The sequence below is a fragment of the Camelus ferus genome, chromosome 4 (genome assembly GCF_009834535.1).
Source record: "Camelus ferus isolate YT-003-E chromosome 4, BCGSAC_Cfer_1.0, whole genome shotgun sequence".
Classification (NCBI taxonomy): domain Eukaryota; kingdom Metazoa; phylum Chordata; class Mammalia; order Artiodactyla; family Camelidae; genus Camelus; species Camelus ferus.
In genome coordinates this window covers 70,032,051-70,053,768 of record NC_045699.1, presented here as the reverse complement: position 1 = coordinate 70,053,768, position 21,718 = coordinate 70,032,051, and the positions used below count along the sequence as shown (strand labels likewise).

Genomic DNA, 21,718 nt, shown 5'->3' with positions numbered 1-21,718 from the left:
AAGCCACCATCACCCTGATACCAAAACCAAGCAAAGACACTACCAAAAAAGAGAATTATAGGCCAATATCACTGATGAACATAGACGCCAAAATCCTCACCAAAATATTAGCAAATAGAATCCAACAATACATAAAAAAGATTATACATCATGACCAAGTGGGGTTCATCCCAGGGACACAAGGGTGGTTCAACATACGCAAATCAATCAATGTAATACATCACATCAACAAGAGAAAGGACAAAAACCACATGATCATCTCAATCGATGCAGAAAAAGCATTTGATAAAATTCAACACCCATTTATGATAAAAACTCTCACCAAAGTGGGTATAGAGGGGACATATCTCAACATCATAAAAGCTATATATGACAAACCTACAGCCAGCATAGTACTCAACGGTAAAAAACTCAAAAGCTTCCCGCTAAAATCTGGGACAAGACAAGGCTGCCCACTATCACCACTCCTATTCAACATAGTCTTGGAAGTCCTAGCCACAGCAACCAGGCAAGAGAGAGAAATAAAAGGGCTCCAAATTGGAAAAGAAGAGGTGAAAGTGTCACTATATGCTGATGACGTTACTATATATAGAAAACCCTAAAAAGTCCACACAAAAACTACTAGAGCTGATCGAAGAATTCAGCAAGGTAGCAGGTTACAAGATTAATGTTCAAAAATCAGTGGCATTTCTTCACACTAACAATGAATCAACACAGAAAGAAAGTAAAGAAACAATCCCCTTTAAAATAGCACCCAAAGTAATAAAATACCTAGGAATAAATCTAATCAAGGAGGTGAAAGAACTATACACAGAAAACTATAAACCATTGATGAGGGAAATTAAAGAAGACTTTAAAAAATGGAAAGATATCCCATGCTCTTGGATTGGAAGAATCAATATTGTTAAAATGGTCACACTGCCCAAGGCAATCTACAGATTTAATGCAATCCCTATCAAATTACCCAGGACATATTTCACAGAACTAGAACAAATCATAATAAAATTTATATGGAACCATCAAAGACCTAGAATTGCCAAAGCATTACTGAAGAGAAAGAAAGAGGCTGGAGGAATAACTCGCCCAGACTTCAGACAATACTATAGAGCCACAGTCATCAAGACAGCATGGTATTGGTACAAAAACAGACATATAGAGCAATGGAACAGAATAGAGAGCCCAGAAATGAACCCACAAACTTTTGGTCAACTAATCTTCGACAAAGGAGGCAAGAATATACAATGGAATAAAGACAGTCTCTTCAGCAAATGGTGTTGGGAAAACTGGACAGCAGCATGTAAAGCAATGAAGCTAGAACACTCCCTTACACCATACACAAAAATCAACTCAAAATGGATCAAAGACTTAAACATAAGACAAGATACAATAAACCTCTTAGAGGAAAATAAAGGCAAAACATTATGTGACATACATCTCAAAAATGTTCTCCTAGAAGAAATAAAAGCAAGAATAAACAAATGGGACCTGATGAAACTTACAAGCTTCTGCACAGCAAAGGAAACCATAAGTAAAACAAAAAGACAACCTATGGAATGAGAGAAGATCTTTGCAAATGAAACCGACAAAGGCTTGATCTCCAGAATATATAAGCAGCGCATATGACTCAATAAGAAAAAAATAAACAATTCAATCCAAAAATAGGCAGAAGACCTAAACAAGCAATTCTCCAAGAAGACATACAAATGATCAATAGGCACATGAAAAAATGCTCAATATCACTAATTATCAGAGAAATGCAAATCAAAACTACAATGAGGTATCACCTCACACCAGTCAGTATGGCCATCATTCAAAAATCCACAAATGACAAATGCTGGAGAGGCTGTGGAGAAAGGGGAACCCTCCTACACTGCTAGTGGGAATGCAGTTTGGCGCAGCCACTGTGGAAGACAGTATGGAGATTCCTCAAAAGACTAGGAATAGACTTATTTTATGACCCAGGAATCCCACTCCTGGGCTTATATCCAGAAGGAACCCTACTTCAGGATGACACCTGCACCCAAATGTTCATAGCAGCACTATTTACAATAGCCAAGACATGGAAACAGCCTAAATGTCCATCAACAGATGACTGGATACAGAACAAGTGGTATATTTATACAATGAAATACTACTCAGCCATAAAAACCGACAACATAACGCCATTTGCAGCAACATGGACGCTCCTGGAGAATGTCATTCTGAATGAAGTAAGCCAGAAAGATAAAGAAAAATACCATATGAGATCGCTCATATGTGGAATCTAAAAAAGAAAAACAAAAACAAAAAAACAAAGCATAAATACAAAACAGAAATAGACTCATAGACATAGAATACAAACTTGTGGTTGCCAAGGGGGCAGAGGGTGGGAAGGGATAGATGGGATTTCAAAATTGTAGAATAGATAAATTGTAGAATAGATAAACAAAATTGTATAAATAATATAGCCCAGGGAAATATACACAAGATCTTATGGTAGCTCACAGAGAAAAAAATGTGACAATGAATATATGTATGTTCACGTATAACTGAAAAATTGTGCTCTACACTGGAATTTGACCCAACATTGTAAAATGATTATAAATCAATTTAAAAATGTTAAAAAAAAAAACAAACAGATAAACAAAATGGGGTCGATTCCTATGATGGAATATTATACAGTCATTAAAAGGGATGAAATACTGAAACCTGCTACAATGTGGATGAACCCTGAAAACTGTGTGCTGAGCCAGACACAGAAGGCCATATATTGCATGACTGCATGAAATGTATGCGAAATATAGGGAAATCTATAGAGAGAGAAAGCAGATTAGTGGTTGCCAGGGGCTAGGGGAGGGGAAGAACGGAGGAGTACAGGGTAATGGGTACAAGGTCTCCTTTCGGGGTGATGAAATGCTCTGAAACTAGACAGAAGTGATGGCTGTGCAGCACTGTGGATGCGATAAACACACTGAATTGTGCCCTTTGGGATGGTGAATATCATATTAATTCCTTAAATACCTTAAAATAAAAAATATCTTTAAAAAGTCTTTAAAATAAAAGGTAGACTGGCTGAGTGATGAGAAAACACTGCCTGGCAAAAGCAGGGTCTCACCTGGGTGATCTCAGGCGGGAGTGCCTCACAATGCCCTCTGCCTGGGCCCTGGGTGGCTCGTGCACAAGCTCCCACCCTGCAGAGTTCCACCTCCCAAGCCCCTCTCCATCCGGCCCCTGCCTGGCTCCACCCCCACGCTACCACTGTTGGCGGGTGAAACCACTCACTGCCCGTCCTTGGTCCATTCCACCTGGGGCGTGGGGACCCCCGAGGTCCGGCACTCCAGCTCCACCCCTGCACCAGCCAGGCCCAGCACCTCCTGGGCACCCCCAGCTCCAAGCACGGAAGGTGGGACTTGGGGAGAGAAGGGGTAGGGAGTGAAAAGGCTCAAAGCCTGCCGCAGGGCTTTTGCATGTACAAGTCCCCTGCCTGGTGAGCCTTTCCTCCTCCCACACAGCCCTCCTGGGAAGCTCCCCAAGCCCCTGGTTGGAGAGGCACCTGCTCTGTGCGTCCTCAGAGGCCCGTGCTACTCTTTTGTAGCACATAACACAACAGTAATTACTCAGCTAATGACGTTACTGTCTCATGTCTGTCCCCATGGCTCTGTGACCACAGGCCCAGGTCTGCCATGGGGCCCTCTGTGCCTCCGGCTCCCAGCAGGCAGTCTCCCCTCTCCCCTGGCCCACCTAAGAGGGTAGCGGCTGCACGGCCAGGCACCCTCGGGAGCTGTAGGGGCTCAGGCCTCACTCACTGAGCACAAGGAGATCGAAGTCCCTCTGGGCAGTCCCAGCCTGGTTCTCGGCCCGGCAGGAGTAGAGGCCCGCATCGCCTTCCTGGATCCTGGGAAAGTGGAGGGCCCGGGCCCCGTCCAGGAGGCGGTGGCTGCCCACCTTGGGGATCTGGGCAGAAGAGGCCACGGGGAGGGGGTGAGCGGGGTCTGGCCACCCCCCAGCACCAGCAATGAGGAAACTGAGGCCCAGAGAGCTGATTGGTGACTGGAACCCAGGGTTTCTGATTCCCGGAATAGTGTTGTGCCCTCTCCACCATTCAGCCCCTTGGGCTTCATCGTGGGACCACAGTCCCATGGCCCTGAGCCCCAGTGCATCCCCAAAGACACCTATCACCTGTCACATCTCCCCACCACACATGGCACATGAAAGAACCCATCCAGAAGGCCTGAACCCAGTCCAAGTCCCACCCACAGCCCATCCACCCCAGGGGACACCCACCAGCTGCCCATCCTTGAGCCACACGATCTCAGGGGCCGGAAAGCCATTCACATCACACTCCAGCGTCAGGGACTGCCCAGCCATGCCTGACACGTTGGCCTGGCGCCCGTCCTCCCGAATGCTGGGGGGCACTTGGGAGCAAGGAGAAGCGGAGAAGCTGCCCCCTCCTCAGGACAGCCGCAGCCACTGGGACCCCGTCTGGACGAGGCAGCCCAACTGCTGCTCTTCCCCAGATTCTGAGTCCCAGGATGTCTGCCCCCTCAACACCCGATCTGCCCATCAGGAGCCTGTGGTCCCGGGAATGGCCTCAGTAGCCTCGCCAGGGGACCTGGACCTGGTTGTGACCAGGAACTGTGCCCCTCTCTGTCTCTGACATTCCACTTTGTAAGATGCAGAAGCCCCCAGATCCAGCTGGTTCTGCACCCAAAGTATTGTCACGGTCATCTGGAGGGTTCTCCAAATCGGAATCTCTGAATGTGGGGTCTAGGTTAGTCTTTGAAACAAACTTCCCATGGCAAGCCACCCGATTAGGAACCATTAATGTTTAAAACTGCTTCTCACCCCTTCCATGAGCCCACATTAAGGGGAAGCGGTCCCCTCCTCCAGGACACAGCACCGTGGACGGACAGAATATGAGCCTCGGGTGGTTTCAGCAGCTTTAATGGGAGGCGGGTTTGGGGACCCTCCACTGTCATCAGCACTCATTCTTTTTATTTGGTGGGGGAGGTAATTAGATTTCCTTCTTTATTTTAACAGAGGTACTGGGGATTGAACCCATGCATGCTAAGCACACGCTCTACCACTGAGCTCTACCCCTCCCCACCCCATCAGTGCTCATTTTAAAATGAATTCACTACTAGGCCATTTAAAAGGCCATTTAAGGAGTTCCAGGTTCTCCTTCACTGTCTCTGTGGGTCTCTCTGGGGAAGGGGATGCCCACGCAACCTGCCACTCTCCCCACACCCTCAGGCCCTCCCGGACAGGCACCGCGGGAAGGGATCTGCAGCCCTCCCTGCAGCGAGCCTTCAGGCCGAGGAGCCGGGACTGCCACACCGAGGCACCCCGGGTACCAGCGGGAGGTGTGTACAGAACGTCCCCCGGCTCTAGGGTCCCTGCTCACCGAGGACCACCAGCTTGGCCCTCCTGGACGCGGAGCCTGCCTCATTGGTGGCCTGGCACTCGTAGTCTCCGCCGTCTGTGGGAGAGACGGAGGCCAGGAACAGAGAGCCTTCATCCAACACCGCCAGACCCGGCCGGCCACACAGGGGCTCCGAGGACGGGCCCTTCCGCCACGTGACCTGTGGCTTGGGTGTCCCTGGTGGGGCACAGAGTCATCAGCACGAACACCTTGTCCGCTTCACTCTCCACACCCACACTGCCCCACTCCTTGTGCAAATGTCTGACCCTGCGGTGGGGAGGGGGTCCCAGGCACCTCCTTGCCCCCCAGGCTGGAGGAGCGGCCCTCAGAGCGGCAGGTGCCCACACACCCACCGCCTTCCCACCCAGCACTGCGTGTCCATGGCCTCCCAGCTCCTGGGGTGGGTGACAGGCATGGGGGCCACAGACTTTTCTGGCTCCCTTCTCAGGGGCCCCATCTCATCTGGAATTGTACCCCCACCAGCACTCCCAATCCCCTCGCCCACCCTCGGCTTTCTTTTTTTTACCCATCACCTCCAACTTTCTAACGTACATAAGATATACTTCTTTATGGGTTTTTTTTTTTTTTGGTCTATTGTCTAGTTCCCCCACAAGGGCAGGGTTTTTGCTCTGCTCCCTGCTGCACGCCCAGCCACAAGCCCAGCGCCTGGCACACAGTAGGTGCTACAGGAATGAACGAGCCTGCCGTGCTCAGCACCCATACTGTCCCATTGGATCAGCGCTTAGACACGAGGCCTGGCACCGCTGACGACAGATGCCCGGCCCCACCGTGAGCACCACAGTCCTCCTGGAGCCCATTCTCCGACACTCTTCACGTCAGACTGTCCAGCATCCGGCCCTGCTACCAGACCGTCAGCTCATCTGGCCTGGCACACAGTAGGTACACAATGAACAGCTGCCCCACTGGGCCTGGGCACACAGTAGCCCTTAGATCGGTGCTGAAGGAATGACCCAGCCTTCCAAGTGGCACACATGCCCGTGAGGCCTGGCACCCAGTGGTCACAGCAGGGCTCAAGGTCCCGGGAGCCCCAGCTCTGCAGACTTGCTGAGTGACCTCAGGACAAGGGCCGCCCTCACCCATGGCTCCACCTGCTCAGCCCACACCTGCCTTCCTACCTTCACTGGCACCGAGCAGGAGGGGAGCCTGCAGCTCCTCCATCACCCCATCGACGCCCACTGCCACCACTAGTCAGCGGGACTCACAATCACTGCTAACACCAACGATCATTAACAACACCCCCTCTATCTGCCGTCTCCCCCGGCAGCAAGGTGCTCTTTGTAAACACACTCTCTCTTTGCCTCACTTGCTCTTTTCTCTGTCAGCCGCAGAGGGGGAAAGGTGGTAGGAGGAAGGGGTGGGCCACCCCATTATGGCGGGACAAGATTAAAATGCAGCACATCCAAGGCATCCTGGGTGTGGTCTCAGTTCAGGATGGCCCCTGCCCCACCCACCGTACGGACTGCTCCACCCTAAGTGCTAGGGATGCTACACGGTGGCCGTGAGGGGAAGGGAGGGCCCGTGGCCACCAGAGCTCTGGGATCTCTAGGCTACTTAATCCCACCTCCCACCTCCCACCTCCCGCGTGCCTTGCTTGCTGTTACCAGGGACTGGCACAAGGTGGCGCACTGGTCAAAGGCGGGACAACGGCCAATCCAGGTGGGCAGCTCTGCATAAGGGAGCCCACCTGGCTCCCAGGGGTCCCGCCTCAGTGCCTGCCTCCCACCTGCCTCTCCCTCTGTCTGTTCTACGGACTTCCCTGGGCCCCGTGGCATGAGGAAGTGCCAGCTCTCCTGACTCCTGTCGGTGGCCACTTGCCCCTTAGACACCCAGACACCTGCCCTTCTAGAAAGCGCCATCCATGCAGTGGCGGTGGTGGGAGGGAGGGACAGCACATCCTCACACCAGTCATAGGAGGGCCCCACCCGGGCAGGCAGAGGGATCCACCGGGAGGCTGTACAGAAAGGCAGAATCATCCATCCGGTTAACACACTTTGCCGAGCCCCTACTGTGTGCCAGGCATGATGCTGGGAACTTAAACTCCTGTTGTCCACTGGGCCTTCACAGCAGCCCTGTGTGGAGGGATGGGTGTGACCCCACTGTACAGCTGAGAAAACTGAGGCTCAGAAAGGAGGTGGGAACCACCCCGAGGTACACAGCCTGGGAGGACTGAAGCAGGGTTCAGTGCTGGGCAGTTGGCCAAGGGGTGGCTATCTCGGCCCCACACTGTGCTGTAGCCCCAAAGGGCTGGTTTGCCCAGGACCACGTGAATCATCTGTGAGAAAGTCTGAGGTTTGGGGACAGGCAGGGGCCACCAGGCATTGATCCTAGGATACTTGGGCCTTCCTCTGCCCCCTCTCCAGGCACAGAGGGGCCAAGGGCTTAACAGGCACTCAGGGCTGAGGTCAAGGCAAGTCACTCTTTGTGAGTTACCTTCTGCCTGTGTGACCTTGGGCAAGCTGCTTAACCGCTCTGGGCCTAGATTGCCCCTGATTTTAAAAAAACAAAACAAAACAAAACAAAAACAGCTAACGGTAATCCCCATCCTACAGGGTTACTGATGGGAAGTACCTGGCGTGGCCCTGGTAGGAGTGAGGAACCCGTAACCCTCCACACCCATGCGCACTGCCCCCAGGGTGTGACCCAGGGTGCCGGAATGTGGGTGGGTCTCTTGCCCCACCCGGCCTGCCCGGGGCCCAGCCTCACCTCTGGCAGGACACGGCAGGCTGGCGTTCTCTCCCGCTACTCTCTCCAGCAGCCCGCTGGTCTTATCGGCCCCCCAGTACGGCGGCTCTGGCGGGAGGTGATGCGGCCACACTCACATCCCCGAGCCCCAAGCTTGAGGCTCCCCCAAGAAGTCCAGGGCCGGTGGACAGGGCATTCCCCTCCAGAAAGCCAGCTGTGCCGGCTCACCTCCCGCATAGTGGCCCACGGAGCAGCCACCAGGGCCACGCACGCCCCCCATGGGCTGGGGGGCTGAGCTTGGGCGTCATCCTTCCCTGCACTCCCCTCATGCAGTTCAAATTCATAATGGTGACAACGCTAGCACCACAGATCCAGATCTTTCTGTGCACCAGGCACTTTATACACATGCTTTCACTGACCCCTTACGTATTACTGGACACAATTTGTAGGGTCAGAGAGTGTAAACGACTGGTCTACGGTTGTCCAGCTGGAAAGTGGGAGAAGCTGGACTTGGGCCCCAGCGCCTGCAGCCCACCCCAAGGACGGAGTCCCCCAGGGGCTGGTGAAAGCTGCCCGACACCAGGCGGCCCCCAGCCTCAGGGGCTGGGGGCTGGGAGGAGGGAAGGCGTCCAGCAGCTCAGAAGCCCAGGCTGCTGTTGTGGGGAGGTGGGGGGGGGGCAAGGGGGACTCACCCAGCACCCTGAGCTCCAGCTCCCAGGCGTCCACCCCGGCGCTGCTGGAGGCCTCACAGCGGTACGTCCCAGCGTCAGCGGTTTGGATGGCTGGGAAGTGGACGGAGCCCTCAGGCCCCCCGCCCTGCAGGGCCACCCCGTCCTTGGCCCAGGTCAGCCGGGGCTCCGGGGTGCCCTCAGCCACACAGTTCAGGTCCAGAGCGTCTCCCGCCAGCACTTTCAGGGCCCGCGGGCCCGGCTGCACCTGGGGGGGCACTGACAGGGCCGTGGGGAGGGCTGTCAAGGCAGAAGGCCCGGGTGGGGGTCTCAGAGCCCAGACCCGCGGAGACGGCCCGGCCTGCCACAGGGCTCCCCTCACCCCTGGATGTCACCAACAGGCAGAAGTTGTCCTGGGAGAGATCCAAGTCTCCTCGTTTCGTCAGAAAACGACAGTGGGGCCCCCCATGTGAATCCCCCGATTAAGTAATATCAGCCTTTTGCGTGAACACACGGGCTCTCATCAAAGAGTCGCTCCTCCGTGCTCAGTCCCAGCCCCAGCCCCAGCCCCAGCCCGCATATACCATTTGAGAACCACCAGCTAGGAACTACCCAGCTCCGTGATGGATGGGGACACTGAGGCCCAGACGGCGGCCAGACTGACTCAGCATGGGGGGTGAGGATAGGGGGGCAGCATGCACAGAGGGGGAGGTTCAAATCCCAGCCCTGCCCCTCGCTGGAGCCTCAGTTTCCTCCCCTCACAAAGCCGCCCCCGGATGAAAGGAGATGTAGCACTAGAGCCGCCAGCACGGAGCCTGGCCCGCAGTGGTGCCAAAAACGTTGTGGCTAGACTCACTCTTTCCCTTCCCTGGGGTAGGAGGAGAGTGGGTTTTGTTTCTTCCGCATTTGTGTTTTCTAGTCACTTTCCCATCGTGCATCTCATTTGGTCCTTCCTATGGGGTGGGTGGTGCCACGCCCATTTTGCAGATAAGAAACTGAGGCTCAGAAAGGTTGTCACTTGACCAGAGTCACCCACTCCATCAGCTGATAGGAGCTGGACCAGCCCCAAGTCTGGGTCTGTGTAACCAGGAGTCCAGGTGGCTTCCTGTGGGGCCAGACTGAGGGAGTCCGGAAGAATTCTTGGAGACGGGGACAAGTGTCCCAGGCCCTGGGAGGAAGCCGGCCCTTTTCCTCCCCATGGGAACATGACCCCTGGACAGAGGTCGGCTCCCCCACCCCGAGCCCCAAGCCTCACTGTCCAAGACCACAAGGGTGTTTATGCCCTCCCCACCACTCCGCCACCAACTCTTGCTGAAAATGAGAAGTTTCCACTGTACTGAGTGCCTGATGACATTGATACCCCTTCTGACAACTATGGGATAGGCATTATTGCCCCCACTTTACAGAAGAGGAAACCAAGGCTCAGAGACGCCAAGCAGCTGGCCTAAGGTCACACAGCCAGTCGGTGGCAGAGTCAGCATTCAAATCCAGCTCTGCCAACTCAGGGTCTGCTCATCACCCCGCCGCCCTGCTTCCTTTTCTCCCATACACTTATGCAAACCCACAGCAAAGCTTTGAACCCCTCCATCTCTGAACCATCTCTGTAAAATGGAGAGTGAGCTTAGATCAGGGGTCAGCTTTTTGTGTAAAGGGCCAGATAGTAAATATTTCAGGCTTTGCACGCCAGATGGTCTCTGTCTCAGCTACTCAACTCTGCCATCACGGCAGCCACAGATGATACGTAACCGAACACGTGTGGTAGCACTCCAATAAAACTTGTATTTATGGACACTGAAACTTGAATTTCATGTAATTTTCACAAGTCACAAAATATTATTTGTCTTTTCTTCCCCAAACATTTAAAAATGAAGACATCATTCTCCACTCGTGGGCCGTATAAAAACAGCAGGTAAACCAGAGGTGGCTGAGGGCGGTGGTCGGCTGACCCCCGTCTTAGGCGATTCCTCGGGGCTGGTGGAGACCAGCCCCCCACCTCTTTGGCGGAGTGACTCCAATGGCTGCTTCTGTGAATGAGACCTGGACACCTAGGTGAACGCCCACTCCTAGGCCCGCCCTAAGCTGAGACCAGAACCCCCCCTCCCAACCTCCAAGTCCCCACGGGCACTGGGCCCTGCCCTCTGTTCTCCGGGGGCCTCTGAACAGCAACTCAGGCCCAACCAAGGGGTATGGGAGAGGGAGAGAAGAGGGGTGAGGAGGAGGAGAGAGAGTGCTTGAGGAAGACAGGAAATAGGGTTGCCAGAGGAAACACTGGAGGGCCAGAAGAGGTGACAGCCTGGCATGGAGATGGGGAGGGGCTGAGAGGCCAAAGAACGAGGCGGGGGTGCGTGAAGCTTGCCACCAGCTCAGGTCCTACCTTGCACCCCGAGGATGTAGTACTGAACGGCGGATCCTGCAGGGTTACTGGCTGTGCATTCATAGAGGCCACTGTCACTGACCTGGGCCTGGGCCAGACGCAGGGAGCCCGATGGGAGGAGGTGACGCCTGTGGGAATGAGGGGCACTGGTGAGACCCCAACTGACCCCACCTCTGCTGGAAAGGCCTCAAAACCCAACTTGAACCAGCTGCCTCCTCCAGGAAGCCTGCTTGGAGTGTGGCAGTGTCCACCAACCAGCCTTCACTCCTCCCCCTGCCCTGCCTCCACTTCCCCAAACCACCAGGCCAAGGCCGGGTCCATTCCAACTGGTGTAACAGATAAAGAGCACTGGACTAGGAGTCCACTGGGTTGGGTCTGACTTTGAACCCTTCCGAGCCAGGTGAAGCAAGTCTGTTCACCTCTTAGAGTCCCCATTTCCTCATCTGTAAAATGGGCACACACAGAGGGCCTGTGACTGGGGCTGGTGAACAGATTCCACGTGGGCTCAGCCCAGGGCCTGGCACTTGGTCGCCAGAAACTCCCCCTCCTCTAATGCACGTGCCTGCGGCTCCTCCACCCTGCTCTGAGAGGGGGCGTGAGGTCTTGTTTGAAGACCCCTCCCACAGCTTCCACGGAGAAGCTGCAGCCCCGAGGCCTTCTGCGTTAACGTGCCAGGGCTGGGCAGACTCCGAATCCAGTGCTCTTTGGTGTCCTGTTGTCCAGTGCTGTGTTGCGCCCTCAGGAGGAAGCAGTTCATCACTGCCCTCCCCAATCCAGCCCACCTTGCTGAAGCCACCTGGCACCCATCCCACAGGGATCTGGGACCCCCAGCCAGGCTCCTGCAGCTGGGCTGGACCCCAGGGGGCCCTTGCAGACATGATGTCACCAGCCCATATGTGCTGGCTCTGTGTCGCCCCTGCCCTCCTTGAACTGGGAGGGCAGCTGCGGCCGCTGGCCCCGGCTGGCCCCAAGCACAAGCAGCCAGCACGGAGGCAGGGGACCCCAAGGGCCCCCCAGCCTGTGCTCATCAGGGTATAGCTGGGCTCCAGTCCTGCTCCCACCCCCCTCTCTGCTGAGTCTCAGGTTCCTCCTCCGCAAACAGGGATGACAGAGGAGCCCCCATCTTCCGAGCAGCTGCAAGCAAAGTGCTGAGCTGCACACATCAATGTTGCCGGTCAATGTTGCCGGCCATTTACTCTCTGTGCAACCTCAGGCAACTAGCTTTGCCCTGCTGGTCCTGTCTCCCGATCTGCAAAGTGGGGTCATAATTACTCTGCTCAGCAACCCCCTCCTCCAGTTTGCCCTGAGCACCCAGCAGGCACCTGGAGCAAGTTCTCTGAGGACAGTTGTAAATGATCCACTGGGTAGTGGTCTCTAGAGCCCAGGCACTAGGCTGAACCAAGTGAGTCTGACCCTGTTCTGCCATGTGCTTGCTGTGTGTGGTTGGGCAAGTCACTTAACCTCTCTGTGCCTCAATTTTCTCCTTTTGGAAAATAGAGACAACAGTGGTACTTATCCCTCATAGGGTTGTCCAGAGAACTGAAAGACCTAATCCACAGCACCGTGCCTGGAACAGAGAGGTACTCAACAAAGGTCAGCTGTTACCATGGTGACGACACTGCATCCATAACAATACACAATGCAGTTTTGCATTAAAACTCTTATATAAATGGCATCATGTGTATGTATGTGGTTCTAACTCATTAATTTTTCACTGCTGTATAGTAGTCTTTTGTGTGAGCATACCACAATTTATTAATTTGTTCCCTTTTTGGTGAACATTTAAACAGTTCTTTCTTTCCTCCCTCCCTCACTTCTTTCACCAGAGTTCCCTGCACACTGATGTATGTGCCCCCCACGCACAGGAGCAGGACTCCTGGCCACAGGCTCACACACCGTCAGCTCTCACAGTTAGAGACGCCATCATCCCCCCTGTAGGGCAGGGCTTTATCAGAACCTTCCAGCTGAATGTGAAACATGCAAACTCCCAGGCCCCACTAGAGACTGATTTGGGGGGAGGCTGGAACTGGGGTTCTACCAAGGCCCCAGGTGGCTCTAAGCACTAGCCCAGGTCACAAGGAAGTGCCCCGTCCCGAGAAGCAGCCCAGCGGAGCAGGTGGAAGCAGGGCTTTGACAGCAAGTGGCCTCTGCATGCCGCCATTTGGCCTTTTGCAGGCTGATCTTAGGCCAAGGACTCCACCTCCCTAAACCTCAGTGTCCTCATCTGGGGTCACAGGAGACGGTACATATGACGTGACATGATGCGCACAAAGCCCACGGTGCCTAGGACATAGGAAGTGCTCAATAAACGGCCCTGCTGTTAATAAAATCCCTGCCCCAATCAACGTGTCTGTGTGTTCGCTCCCGAGGCCCCAACCAGCGGGGCAGCCCTAAGTAGATCCCCTCATCTGTCAAAGTGGAAGAAAAAGGGGGAAAACACCACACAGATGTTTATTTGTCCCAGTGACAAGTAAACATTCCCCCTGCGTGGCTCCACTCCCCCGGCTTGGCTTTACTCATCCACAGTTTTTGTTGTTGTTGTTGTTGTTGTTGTTGTTTAAGTTAATTAATGTTGACATCCACCAAATACGAGCCAAATCAGTTTGAGGCTGAAACATACACATTCAATCACACTCAGAGGAAGGGACACAGTTCCTTCGGTGACTTTGCTACAAACCTGGACTAGCCCAGCAGGGACACATGGGTCAGCTGAAAGAGGTCTAGGCTAGGCACTGGAGTTCTGGATCTAACATCCAGTTTGGCTATATGCTGTGCAACTCCAGGCAGGACAGTCGGTGTCTCTAAACCCCAGTTTATTTATATTTGAAAAGACAGCTCTGAACTCCTTGATCTCAGAGTTGCAGTCTGGTTTTTCTAAGAACTTTAGAGACCACAGAACCCCTTACTCCCTCCCTCACCTATCTCTTAAAAGGGTAGGAAGTGGGAGCTTCTGGGGGAAAAAAAATAATGAAAGAAACTTCCAAAAGTGGAAACAATTTTCAACAATAAAAGTAGGCATCTTGTCTTTCTCAGGATGAGCCCCAGGTCATTTCCTAGAAAGGAAATGCTGCTCAATACACCCAAAGGAGGAAATGGAAAGGGAGGCCCATCTTACAGATGGACAAGCTGAGGCCCACAGAGCCCTGGCCACAGTGGCTTGTGACCACCTGTCCACTGGGCCCCAAGAAGACACATCCCCTTCTGTCTTATTTGCCTTTGCATCCCCAGAACCTAGCCCAGACCTGGCACAGAGCAAACGCCACTCTGATGAGATGTTGGGAAAAAATAAAGCAGCAGCCACGGGCCCTGGGGCCAGCGGGACAGGACCTGGAGTCCTGGGGGTTCCAGGACAGCCCTTCCGTCACCTATGCCCCGCTCTTTCCACATCCCAAGACTCCTCGAGGTTTGGGGGCTGCAGCCGGGGGAGGGGAGGTGCAGGCAAGAGAGAGGTGGGAGGAAGTGGGGAGGGCTCTACTGCTGTGTGCGTGTGGTGTCATTAGCGGCAGCCTCTCCATCGCCGCGAGAGCAGACAGATGGCTCTGTGTGGAGCCCAGATGAAAACACAGAGAAGTTCGAGGGGAATTTCCTGTTTATGACATCCACTGGGCTCGAGCCTTTGCTGTTGGCTGTAAGGTTCACGCAGCCACGCAGATGTTGGGGGACGCTGGGGGAGACTCAGGAGTGGACCACTTACCCTGCCGGGTCCCCTGGGTCCCGCGAGCTCCAAGGGGGATGTACCTGCCCACTGAGGCCAAAGGGCATCTGATAGAAAGTGCAAATCCCCAGGCTGCACCTTCACTACAACCCTGCTTGGGGTCACCTCTCCAGCTCCTCTGTGGCTCAGGGAAGCCACCCGTGCTGCCCCAGGTGGATCCCTGCTCTCAGTTTTATGCTCCTGGAGTCAGTGGGGCATTTATCACACCTGTAATCACCTGTCACCGTCTGATGGCACCGTGAGGGGCGGGGCCAGGTGTGCCCGGGTTCCTGCCATGTCCCCAGCCCTCAGCACAGGCACTGCCCCCACAGAAGCCTTCCCTGATGGATCCAGGCAGGTGACACTTCCCTGGAGCCCAATTCAGCTAAATGCTCATTCATTCATTCACTCATTCATTCATTCACTCATCTGACAAAGAGCCACAGGGTTCAAGGTGGCCCAGCTGCCGCTGGGGTGGAGGAAATGCTCCCTGTCCTCAGGCTGCTCAGAGTCTGGGTGGTGTATCTGCACCCAGTCCCTCCTCCTGTGTCCCGTGCTCATCCTGCTGCCCCTGTTTCTAAAGGGCACATCCAACCTCATCAGGCTGGCAGAGCCTTCCGGGAGGAGCGTCAGTGGCTGCCGAATGAACAGCGCGCCGTGCAGTGCCGAGCCCACCAGAAACTGATTCTCACCCACAGCACGTGGTCAGGACAGATGCCCACCACACGTCAATGGATGCTGGGTGCGTGTCTGCTGGGTTGGGGTGGGGTCTGAGCCTGAGGCAGGGTTCCTTCCCTCCCCGCCACCAGCACCAATCAACCTGGAGGGCGTCTCCATCCACCAGTGGCCTCTCTGACCCTCACCTCCTTGCTGGGGCTCACCCACATCATAGCCCCTTGTAAGGAAGCCCCAAACAGGAGCCCCAAGCTGGAGCAGTTTAGGGAAAGGGGCCTAGTGCTAACCAAAGGGCCAAGCACAGTGTATGAGAGGGAGGGAGGACACACCACCCGGGAGCTCGTGTAACGTAAATCCAGGGATGCTAACAGCGACGGCTGTCAATGCTTGAGCGCTTCCTGTGTCCCATGGCACAGCTAAGCCCTTTCACACATTCTCACCTGAAACTCCCAACAGCCAAACCCGCAAGGCAGGCAGGTCCTACTGTCACCACCCACTTCTGCAGATGAGAAAATTGAGACCCAGAGAGATGAAATCCTGACGTCCACGGCCACCCCGTGGTCAGGGCAGAACTGGGACTCTGCAATCAAGCTCCCCACCATTTTGGTGACCTCAATGTTCAGCCCAGAAATTTATTTCACTTGAATGTTCCCCAGAAAGAGAGCTATTGGCCATGGGCTGGCAAGACTGACCTCAGAGCCACCAAGCCAGGCATCAGCATGCGCTGTGAGGACCCACCGAGGCAAAGGCCCCATGGGGGGCCCTGGGCGGTCCCTGCCACACTGCTGGCTCCCGGGGATGGGGCAGCTTTTCTCCGGAATCACCAGAACCCAGCTGCAGCCCCCACCCCTCCACTGGGCCAGGAGATGGAGTGGGTGTGCTGACTGCCCCGCACCACCCTCGGGGACGCTCCGTCCTCTCACTGTCCCCTCCCCTCCCCTGGATGGTTTGGCCCCGTGTGGGACCCTGGCTGGCTGCCCCCGGGAGCCAGAGCCGGAGCCAGGAGCACTCGCAGCTGTCCCAGCTACACATCAGAACCACAAACAAACACTGTTGCCTAGAAACGCCGCCTCGCCCCAGCATCCCTGGGCTGAATCATGGGGCCAGAGCCCCTAGGCACTCTCTGGCCATCATTGCCTGTCCAACCCTTTCATTTCTCAGATGGGAAGACTGAGGCCCAGAGAGGGGAAGGGCCTTGCTCAAGCTCGCGCAGGGAGTCGGGGGTGGGGGGGCTGGGATGGGAACCCCAGGTCTCCTGCCACCTGATGTCATTCACACCAGAGCTGGGATCTTCTCTCTCCCAGGCTGCTCTGGCACAGTCCTGAGCCCATGAGATCCTCAGTAAATCCTGCTGACTCCAATTCTGAATTCACAACTTGGATGGTCCTTCCACAAACAGTCCCACAGGGTGAGAAGCACCCAGGGCCCATTCCCACCCTCGGACGCAGCCGTTCCCTTTTGGGGCTACATCCCCAAGGAAACGACCCAGAAGATAAAGAGAAGCATTTGAGCAAAGATGTTCCAACAGCCCGATTTATTACCGCCAAAAACTAGCAACGGAGCATCTGCCCCAAACAGAGGAAGAGCTTAGCAACCGTGAGAGCTAAACGCCCTGGAATGTTCTTTCGCCCTTTAAATGAAAATTTATGACATGGGCCAGGATGAATCTAGAAAATGGGTAAATGGAGGAAAAAAATCAATGATGAGGGCGGAATAGAAGATGCCCTAAGTTTAACTGTATAGAAGCACCTGCATGAACACACTGGGAGGGGCGTGGACACAGGCAGGTGGCTGAGAGTTTCATGGGGACAGAAGCTCCTCCTGTGTTTTCTTTCCATTAGGACTTTCTGACTCAGGAGAGCAAGGCTCCCTGAGTTCAGAATATTCTCTAGAATCTCCAGAGAGAGTAGGGACCAGACTGGCCCTGGCCCAGAAACCTGATATGTGTGTGTCTACGTGTTGTCCTGTTTGGATCTCTGGTGTGTCTGTGTGCATGTCCATGCATTTGTGACTGTGTTTGTGTGCATGTCCACATGTATTCATGTCGACGTGTGTCTGTGCATGGGTGTGCATGTTAAGGCCCAGCCCTGGGAGTCGGAAGGTCAGGATCCCAGGTCCCCACACCCCATGGCTTCTGTTTCCCCCTCAGCGCTCAGGGCATGATGTCATTCACCCCAGCCACCTCGAGGATGGCCGGCAGGAGAAGAGGGCCACCCTTTGTCCAAACAGAGATGGAGGAGGCCTCAGAGGCTCAGGCCAAGGTCAGCACAGGACCAGGAGAAACAGGCCCCAGGCCACCACGGGGTAGGTTTGGGCCTTCCATCCCCAAGGACAGCGGAGGGGGCCACTGCAGAAGAGGGGGCAGCTCAACCAGCAGAAGGAGCACTGAGTCCAGAGGGAGAGGAAGAGATGGAGGAGGAAGCCGAGGAAGAGGAGCAGACAAGACAGCAAGGCCATCCCCTGGCACCGCCACCGCTCAATGTGTGTTTTCCATGGGTTTTTTACACCTGTATTTTCTGGCTGAATGGCTGTGGGACTAAGAGGAGCTGTGTGTCTGGGAGAAAACTGAGCTTTGTTCTGTGTGGGGAAGTGGTCAGAGTGCCACAGGGAGGCCCAGAGAACCACAGGGACCCAGAGCCTGCAAATGAAGTTCAAATACAATCAAAAGTTAATGAGCAACAGATGACTGGATAAAGATGTGGTCTATATATACAGTGGAATATTATTCAGCCATAAAAAAGAATGAAATAATGCTATTTGCAGCAACATGGATGGACCTAGAGATAATCATATTAAGTAAATCAGACAGAGAAAGACAAATAGCACATGATGTCACTTATATGTGGAATCTAAAGAAAGATACAAATTTATTTACAAATCAGAAATAGACTCATGGACATAGAAAACAAACTATAGTTACCAAAGGGGAAGGGGAGGGGAGGGATAAATTAGGAGTTTGGGATTAACAGACACACACTACTATATATAAAATAGATAAACAACAAGGACCTACTGTACAGCACAAGGAACATAATCAATTTCTTGTAATAAGCTATAATGGAAAAGAATCTGAAAATATATGTATGTATATGCATAACTGAATCATTTTGCTGTACATCTGAAACTAACATTGTAAATCAACTACACTTCAATAAAAAATAAAATTAAAAAATATTAAATTTTTTAAAAAAGCTGATGAGGTTATTCACAATCACCAACAAGTGGAAATAACCCCAACATCCACCAACTGGTGAATAAACGGACAAAGGAGGTCTATGTACATGGTGGAATATTATTCAGCCACGAAAAAGAATGAAGTTCTGACACCTGCTACAACAAGCATGAACTGCAAAAATGTGATGGTATGTGAAAGAAGCCAGGCACAAAAAGCCACAGAGTGTATGATTCCATTTATGTGAAATGTCCAGAATAGATAAATCCAAAGAAAGCAGAGAAGTGGTTGCCAGGGGCTGGGCTGGGTGGGGTAGGAATGGGGAGTGGCTGCCAATGAGTGTGGGTTTTTTTCTTTTATTTTTCTTTTTCTTATTTTGGAGTGGGGGATGCTGGAAATGTTTTAGAATTGACTGTAGTGATGGCTGTACAACTGAATTTACTAAAAAAAAAAACAACATAGGATTGTACAGCATGTGAATTCTATCTCAAAAAAGATTTTATATTTGAAGAAGTAGGTAAGAATTTAAATGAGATAGACATGATGATGATAATTTTTTAAAAGCTGGAAATGATGCTTTAGTTTATAGCAGCAGCAGGAAAATGATACCAGAGGGAGTGATTTTCCAGCATCGCACATCCATCACTGTATCTCAAGGGCAGTATTTAAAGTGTCCACTTTACAGATGGAGAAACAGGCCAAGAGGAACCGGTGGCCACCTGAGACCACACGACTAACACAGAACCAGCTGGGATCCACACTCAGATGTGATGAACTCTGGGGTCTGAGCCCTTCACCCCAGCCCCCGCAACCCCAGGCATATTTCCCTCCCCTTTTAGATAAACTCCCAGAATCTTGTAAATCTCAAGAGAAGGCCATAAGCCAGCAAGAAGTGGAGAGGGCAAGAAAGAGGAACAGAACAAAACTGTAGGATTGCAAAAGCAGCTCTCACAAATTTATGGTTCCTGGCTGATTTATTAACTCATCACAACAAGGAGGGGTGAACAAATGGGAATTGTGGTTCCCCATTTCAGTAACAAGTCAAAAATAAACACGCACCCGCTGGTGGCTGCCTAGCCAAGGAACTAGGACCAGGCTTTCTGGGAAGAGATGCAGGCTCCCCGGCCCCCACCCACCCCACCCCGACCCGCGACCTGGAGCTGCAGGGGCACCAAAGGGCTTGCTTTCAGGTGCGCAGCTTCAAGGACTGGGAGCGCTCACCCACCAAACAGATGTTCCGAGAGGCAGAGTCCCATATGTGGGGGTCGGGGGGTGGGGGTTGCACCGCAGGCTGCTCTGAGACCTCCTCCGTCTGGAACTTGTCAAAGACCTCGCCAGGACTGATGTCACCAGCCAGAGCTACCTCTCTCCCCCTTCCCCTTCAAAGGTCAAGGACCGCAGGAATTTTGAGGCCTCCTTGTCTGGAATCAACCCGCCCCACGCCCTGTCTGGGGTCGGGATACGTCCTGGCTTTGAAGGACACCCAAGCCAGCCTCCTCCCTCTCCACCCACTCCCAGGACCCCTGAAAGCCCAGCCGCCAGGCACCTGAGCTGCGGGTCAGGTGAGGAGTCAGGACACTGTTCCAGCCATGGTGTTACTCATTTCTAGCTGAGTGACAGCGAGCAGCTCAGTCCACACCACCTCGCTGAGCCTCAGTTCCGCTCGGACAACAAGGGCTGCTGTGCAGATTGAAGGAGGTCCTGCACGCAGCGCCCTGCGGCCGGCACGTGAAGCACAGTGCGTGTTATTCCCGAGGGCCTCACCCCTCTGAAGGGCACCCATGCTCCCTCGGTGGCCCTTGCATCCCCCTGAGAGTGTCCACAGGATCCCACACATCAGCTGGGTCACTCGTCACCTTGAGGTCAGTTTTCTCAAACCCCAAGCTCTGCCCATCCCCAGGCCCGAGGCCACATGACTGGGGTTACCTGTCGGTGATGGGAGGCACAGGGCGGGAGTCCTTGGTCCAGGTGACCAATGGGGGTGGGGTGCCCTGGGCCTCGCAGTCCAGGGTCACCTCATCACCAGCCTTGGCTGTGACCCTCAGAGGCTTGTCTGCATCATGTGACCCGTTCACAAGGATCCTGGGCCTGGCTGTTGGCAGAAGCATCAGGGACTGTGAGCAGAGTAGGGAACCAGGGATGGGGCCCAGAGGGGACCAGCATGGCTCCCCCAAGCAGCTGAGGTTGTACTGCCCCCGGGGAGGTACAGAAGGTGGGTGGGCTCTGTTATAACGAGGGAGTGTAAGTTTCGGGATGGGCCCAGATCCGATGGTTCCCCCAGTCTCCCCCTACCTGTCCACAACCATCCTCCCTCTGAAAGCTTATCTTGCTTTGATGACCCTGGAATGGTCCTCCCACCCCAGTGTCTCCACTCCTCTAGCTTCTTTCTGTCTGGTTTCCCTTCCCCAGGGACATTCTGGCAGGTTCTGTCCTCCCTTCTCTCCCTCAATCATCTCAAATATTCTCAGGAATAAATGGGATCAATCACCAGATGATGCCCAATCTCCCTGTGCTTGAGGTCCCAGGGGAACACTGGTTCCAAACAGCTCAATATACAACTAATTACTTAATCACAGCTGTGATGGGGGCTTTAAAGAGGACTTTCCAGAGAGTTCACAGCAAAGTGATTTGACTCAGCTGAGGGGCAAGAGAGCCGAGATCTGACTTATGGGAGAAGTCAGCGGGGCCAAGAGGTGAGGAGGGAATGGCATTCCAACAGAAGGAACTGCATGTGCAAAAGCCCTGAGGCAGGATGGATCGTTTAAGAAATTGAAAGGAAGCCAGAGGATCTGGGCACAAAGTGTCAGGGAGAAGGGTGGGTGAGAGGGCTGCCAAGGTGGGAGGGGGTCTGGTGTAGGGCCTTGTGTCTTTCCAACGCTTGTTAATTCCCTCCATCTGGTTACAGAGGGCTGAGTTGGAACCACTCTTAGTACCATGAGCATGCTCATACTGCTGGGATCAGTGCCATGAGGGAGGACAGCTTTGGTCTGCATGCCCTTCAGATGGAAAGAATTGAGAGATAGGGTTGACA

General features: G+C 53.6%; 1 protein-coding gene across 8 annotated transcripts in view; it reads right to left on the bottom strand.

Moving 5' to 3' along the window:
• HMCN2 (hemicentin 2) overlaps positions 1–21,718 on the bottom strand; it is a 150,360-nt gene that overhangs the window by 74,163 nt on the left and 54,479 nt on the right. For all 8 annotated transcript variants that reach the window (XM_032478661.1, XM_032478662.1, XM_032478659.1 and 5 more), the window contains 8 exons: positions 20,614–20,779; positions 11,147–11,274; positions 8,797–9,051; positions 8,126–8,212; positions 5,384–5,578; positions 4,264–4,394; positions 3,786–3,933; positions 3,262–3,388 (listed from right to left, as the gene is read on the bottom strand). In XM_032478661.1, coding sequence (XP_032334552.1) covers positions 3,262–3,388; positions 3,786–3,933; positions 4,264–4,394; positions 5,384–5,578; positions 8,126–8,212; positions 8,797–9,051; positions 11,147–11,274; positions 20,614–20,779 — 1,237 coding nt within the window. The remainder of the gene's footprint in view (positions 1–3,261; positions 3,389–3,785; positions 3,934–4,263; positions 4,395–5,383; positions 5,579–8,125; positions 8,213–8,796; positions 9,052–11,146; positions 11,275–20,613; positions 20,780–21,718) is intronic.